Raw genomic sequence first — 5,525 nt, 5'->3', positions numbered from 1 at the left:
TAGTCCGCCATTAATCCCAAATTCGACTTGAAAAACCCTAACAATGGCGGATAATTTTTTGCATAAAAACGCAAAAACCACACGACAATGAAGTAAAATTTGTTCCTTAAAATTATAGAGGGCAAGATTGTAGAGAAGAAAATACACAATAGAAACTTAAAAAACTACCCAATACCTTACCTATTAGTGCGTGGCTACAGTTTAGGATGAGTGAATCTGGTGAGGATCGTGTATAAGGGAAATGGAGAAAAAATCGGAGAAGATTGCTACACGATGAGAGAGAAAAACGGTTTGAAGAGTGTCAAATGGGATACAGGTTTCTTTTACCAATGTTTTTACCGTGTCCGTTATTGGATGTGATTATCGGTTGGATGTTTGCTATGGAACGTAATTAAAACAAACTATAGCTACTAAATATAATTACTTAGTATAAGTTTGTCATGCCACGTAAAATTCCCAAAATTATAACCATCAACGTCGCATAAAAGACAATTTATACAATTTTTTATATTAAACATTAATTAATAACCTTAGAAAAATAGAAAAATGAAAAAGAATCTTAAAAGGCAACAATCTTGTAATAAACCACTATAACTTAAATCTGATTATTAATAGCAACATAGTGAGACGTCAAATTTGACTGACTCAACTTGAACAACCCCCATATGATTATTACTTTTTTGGAGCAACATTATGGGGCTTATAATCGATTCCTTTTCTCATAAAACTTACAATTATAGTTTGCAAAGTATTTCATAGAACTTGCTTGCTGACCAAGTTATGGATTTGTGGTTGCTTGAAAGTTAAAGATGAATATCACATTTTCTCTAAATTGTTTATCTAAGAGATTTAATTTAACTCTACAAGTAATTGAAATTTCTTAACCATATAGACTTGTTTATTTGAGTTATATTTGCAGGGTTGGGCTGTTTAATTTATTGTTAAAAAATATACTTTTTTATACTAAAAATTTCTTAATCCCCAATAGAAGTTAATTATGACTCATTACTACTTGTAATCCCCTCTGCCTTCTACCTTAATACTAGCAGTAAGTATACTGTTGTAACTACTTTGACTTTCATTTTTTAAAACTAATTATTTTCCAACTATACATTACATCATTAAATGTACAACATCCTATTTTTGCTGGCTAGAATAATGAAATAAAATTTGACTACTAATAATAGTAAATTTGAGCATAACTACTTAAAGATAAAGCAAAATTGAAAAGAGTAATTAATTTTCTTTTAATTTGTTAAAGTGGACAAGAAAAAGGGGAAATCTACTATTAAATATCTTTGGCGAAGTAAAAGGTTACAGAGGGAGTAGAATTTAAGTTTAATGAGTCCAGACAAAAGTCTAGTTCCTCAACAGACTATAAAAAGAAGGGATAATAGCACTTTTCATTCCTAACTTATTAGTAAATTCTTATTTTGGTCCTTATGGTATATGATTCTGCATATGTAATTTTTAATTACTTAAAATACATGTCTTTGATCACTTCATGTATAAAATGTATTATATTTGACTATTTATAGAACTATAATACCGTTAAATATGAAGTAAGCCTACAAATTTAACATAAGACATCAGTAATTAAGTGGTGAAACGGTTAATATTTATGAGAATTTATGAATATATATTCTCAAGTGAAGGGATAAAGAACACACAATTCAATTAACCGAAGATTTAATGTGTTTAGTCAAATATCAAATGGACTAAAATTAGAATCTACCAATAACCGCAGAACCAAAAGTGCTCGTAACCCTAAGAAAAATGAAGATCTGAATTTGCCGTGATCACTTAATAGCTCTAGCAGTTTTAGAAATTAACATCATCATTAATTCATTACATTATTTAACAAACTTCCATGCATGGAAGGAAAAAATTATTATTAATGTGAATAAGATATAAAAAAACAAAGAATACAGCCTCTGCTTTTCTGTTTGATATATACACAAAGACATGAGAATAGAACAAAATATTATAATTAATAAGTAAAACGTATAACAAAAAAAAAAAATCATAATATCCTTTTCTTGTTTCAGTTAATAAAAATCTTGAAAGTGGCCACCAATTTCTTAAACGTGTTAGCTAAATTTGCCCCAGAATTTTGTGACACAATTCCATCATTGCCAGCAAGAACTCTATATTTGTCTTTTCTTGTAAAACTTGTACACTCAAACCCTAATGTTGCAGCCAAGATCCTCTGAACATAATTTGCAACATCATGTGGACTTTTCCCTGATGAACACGTGGCTTCTACTGGTAGTTGATTCAAGAATGTTACCTGTTGGAAAAAAAAATTAATCAAGAAGACATTATAAGATTAACGCTTGAAACACGTTAACTATATAGCCACTATTAAAAAAATGCAAATTTTTCGAAAGTCGTCCCATCGAAAATAAGCTCGTCGTTAAGGGACTTTCGACGAAAGTTTCTTCCGAAATGATTTCAACAAGCTAATTTTTGACAGATTCTGTTAAAAATTTAATTGTGAACATTTTTCTGAAAATGATGGGATTGAAAGCAAAAAGGTTTAATGGATATATAATAAGCCTTTTGAATTTTTACGCTAACCAAATAGTGAAAAAACTATGGTTAGGAAATTAAGAAACATTTTTTAGTTTCAAGTTTAGAAATTTGTGAAGAAAGAGAGTTTTTGCAGACGACAAAACTGAAAGTTAGTTATTTTTGGGCAAAATAAAAACAATTTATTGTGAAGAAAAGTCAACTTTTCATTTAAAAAGTATTCTATTCATTGTTTATACTTAAGCATAATTCTTCATTACCTCATAAACTGGCCTAGGGTTCATGAAGAAGAAAATTGCGTCCATTGCTTTCCATCCCCTAGCTGTTGTTGCATGAAAAAACCCTACTCTATAGTTCATAGCCACTGGCACGATTCGATCGGTTAATTCAGCAAAAAGCGCACTGAACCTCAGTAAAAACGGTTCTCTGCATGTCGTCCCTTCGGGGCAGACGACTAAGTCTCCTTTTTCGAGTTGTCTCTTGATTTTCTGAGCGTCCACTTCCCGAATTCTCGTTAGCCGAACGGTCGGGATGGGTGACAGAATTTCCGAGAATCGAGAAATCGAGTACGTCACAGCCGGAATTCTCCGTTGAAGTACGGTGGAAAGGACCACCGGGTCCAGTAGAGTTCGGTGAGTGCACACAAAGAGCACGCCCGAGTTTGTGGCTGAGGCTGGTGGTGGTGGTTTTCCCTTGACAATGACTTTGCCACCAAATAATGGAGCCAAATAGGGTACGATCCATAATGGTAACATTAAGCCAATTACAATACGTATTGTTGCTAATATAATCCCAAGTGGAATCCACAAAAGAATTAATAGAGCTATTGATGGTGTTGGACGTTTAACAAGACGTCCATCATGGAAAATTACTGGTAAAGGCTTGATAAGATTGTGATCTTGATTTTTGTTGCTCATAAATGGTGGATGTGATTGTTCCTGTTTCATGTGACATTTGTAACAGAATTTGTCATGTCAAGAATGTTATGTCAATGTTATATAGAACAAATAAACTATCTATATAGTTCTTTCTTGTTATGATCATCCTATGAAGTTTCTACAAATAACGTAACTCTTTCATTTTCAGTTATCACATATATAGTTGTGACAATTGTTTCGGCAGTGTATTGTCATGTTCTTGTTTCAATTGACATTTGTAACAAAGTTTATTATGTCAAGATTCTAATGTCGATGTTATAAAGGAAAAAAATAATCTATCTAATTCTTTCTTGTACGATTATCTGATGAAATCTCATCAAATAGCTCTTACATATATAGTTTTTGTTGTCGTTCCCAATGGTCACATAGTTAGAATTCAGACAAACAATAAAAGTTACTACTAAATAGAAAGAATTTTAGTTATATATACTAATAGTATAAAAATGAATTTTTACTCTTGAACACATATATGCCAAAGAACTTAATTAGGTAGCTCACGTAGAAAGAAGTTATCGAGATCCTCAATTTTACAATTACCAAACGAAATCTTATCAAATAACTCTTTCATTTTCAGAACTCAAACAAACAACAAATTAAAGCTAAATAGAAGAATTTTACGTTATATATACTAACAACACTTAAAAATTAATCTTGAGCATGTACATATATGTGTAAAAGAACTTAGTAAATTTATCTAGTTTCTTCTTATGTGATTATTCATCGAGATCGCATCGAATAACTCTTTCATTTCCGATAATCATATAGTTAGGATACAAACAAACGAAAAAACTTAAAATAGAATGTACGGTTTAAACTATGTATATTGAAAGTGCAAAAAATATTATCGTACGTACCTTGCATAAAGAAAGGAATGAAGAACCAGATTGAGGCCTTCCAAGGCCTAAGCTAGGTTGTTGTTCACCACCAAATAAAGCACCAACTTTTTTCAAAATCGAGTCAAAATCATCCTGAATAAATCCAGTGGCGAAGCCAGAATTGTTCACAACAAGTTCACTTCCAATAACATCATCAGCTCTCAAATGCTCCTTCACAAATCTATCCACCATAATTCTTGGAATTTTTGTCACCACTACTCTCTTATCAAATGAGCTAAAAATTCTCCAAGAATTCATATCAATGTCATCAAAATAAAACTTAGGCAAAACAGCTCTAGCCACAGCTTCAATTTCAGAAATTTTTACACCTATAGTAGCCACAAAAATCATCAATTTTAACCCTTTATCCCTTTGGCCACAACTTTCAAGAAACCTAATCAATGGCCATAACATTAGTAAAATTGCAAATCTTATAAGCCCAGATGCTTCAAATGCCACTAACATGAAGTAACTAAAGGGATCTTGATCTTTTAAGAGAGTCCCTTCAAGCTCAGAAACAATTGAATCCATTTGTATGATAATTTTTTTTTTTTTTGGGGGGGCAAAAAAATTCTTGTTGTTGTGTTAGATAATTGAAATCAAGAATTGGGTTTTAAGGAGTATGAGATTTGTAAGATGAAAGTAGATATGACTTTGCTCTAAGGAGAGAATGGGATTTGTTTATCTGTTCACAACTACCATTTGATAGATGTGCAAAGAGGGTACAAAGAATTTTATATTGAGTGTGAGTCCCAATTTGCATGGTTTCTTCTTGAGGTGGATATGTCTGCATGAAATAATAAAACGCTTAAGAATATTGGCCATGTCAAAATGGAAAGCTTGGTTATCTCAACTCAACCAACTAATTAGTTTGTCTTTCTTTAAAAAGAATATCAAAAGAGTTTATGTTAGAAAATATATCGAGTCGGTCCCACAAGGGGTGTTGCTTAGTCCATTAGAATATATATTAGTAACTTCCCTTTAAATTCTAATATAAACACTACTATTACAAATGTAGGAAAATTAGATTTTTTTTTCCGAACATAATTGTGGGAAACAAACAACAGCTAAGATTAACTATACACAATATACTTGCATCACTAGAGGATATTTAGGCAGTGAAAGTAAGAGCTCATAAACTAATATTTACATTTAAATACTATAATTTAATCTGTATATA

The 5,525-nt window shown here is 31.4% G+C and overlaps 1 protein-coding gene across 1 annotated transcript; it reads right to left on the bottom strand.

The window, feature by feature from the left end:
* Nucleotides 1-1,972: 1,972 nt before the first annotated feature.
* LOC132060945 (glycerol-3-phosphate acyltransferase 5-like) lies at nt 1,973-5,032 on the bottom strand. Its single transcript, XM_059453835.1, has 3 exons — nt 4,325-5,032; nt 2,793-3,470; nt 1,973-2,290 (listed from the first exon to the last, which is right to left on the bottom strand). Exons 1-3 carry the CDS (start codon nt 4,874-4,876, stop codon nt 2,045-2,047), a joined length of 1,476 nt encoding a protein of 491 aa, XP_059309818.1. The 5' UTR covers nt 4,877-5,032; the 3' UTR covers nt 1,973-2,044.
* Nucleotides 5,033-5,525: the final 493 nt, after the last annotated feature.

Source organism: Lycium ferocissimum, chromosome 6, assembly GCF_029784015.1.
Source record: "Lycium ferocissimum isolate CSIRO_LF1 chromosome 6, AGI_CSIRO_Lferr_CH_V1, whole genome shotgun sequence".
Lineage (NCBI taxonomy): Eukaryota > Viridiplantae > Streptophyta > Magnoliopsida > Solanales > Solanaceae > Lycium > Lycium ferocissimum.
This window is presented reverse-complemented; position numbering and strand designations above follow the sequence as displayed.

What these genes read in the sequence shown, in the direction of transcription:
- LOC132060945 (XM_059453835.1), bottom strand. Translation starts at nt 4,876, where the DNA reads ATGGATTCAATTGTTTCTGAGCTTGAAGGGACTCTCTTAAAAGATCAA. An exon ending in CATTCCTTTCTTTATGCAAG is followed by an intron (nt 3,471 to 4,324) that starts GTACGTACGATA and finishes CACATGAAACAG; the next exon opens with GAACAATCACATCCACCATT. An exon ending in ACCCTAGGCCAGTTTATGAG is followed by an intron (nt 2,291 to 2,792) that starts GTAATGAAGAAT and finishes TTTTTCCAACAG; the next exon opens with GTAACATTCTTGAATCAACT.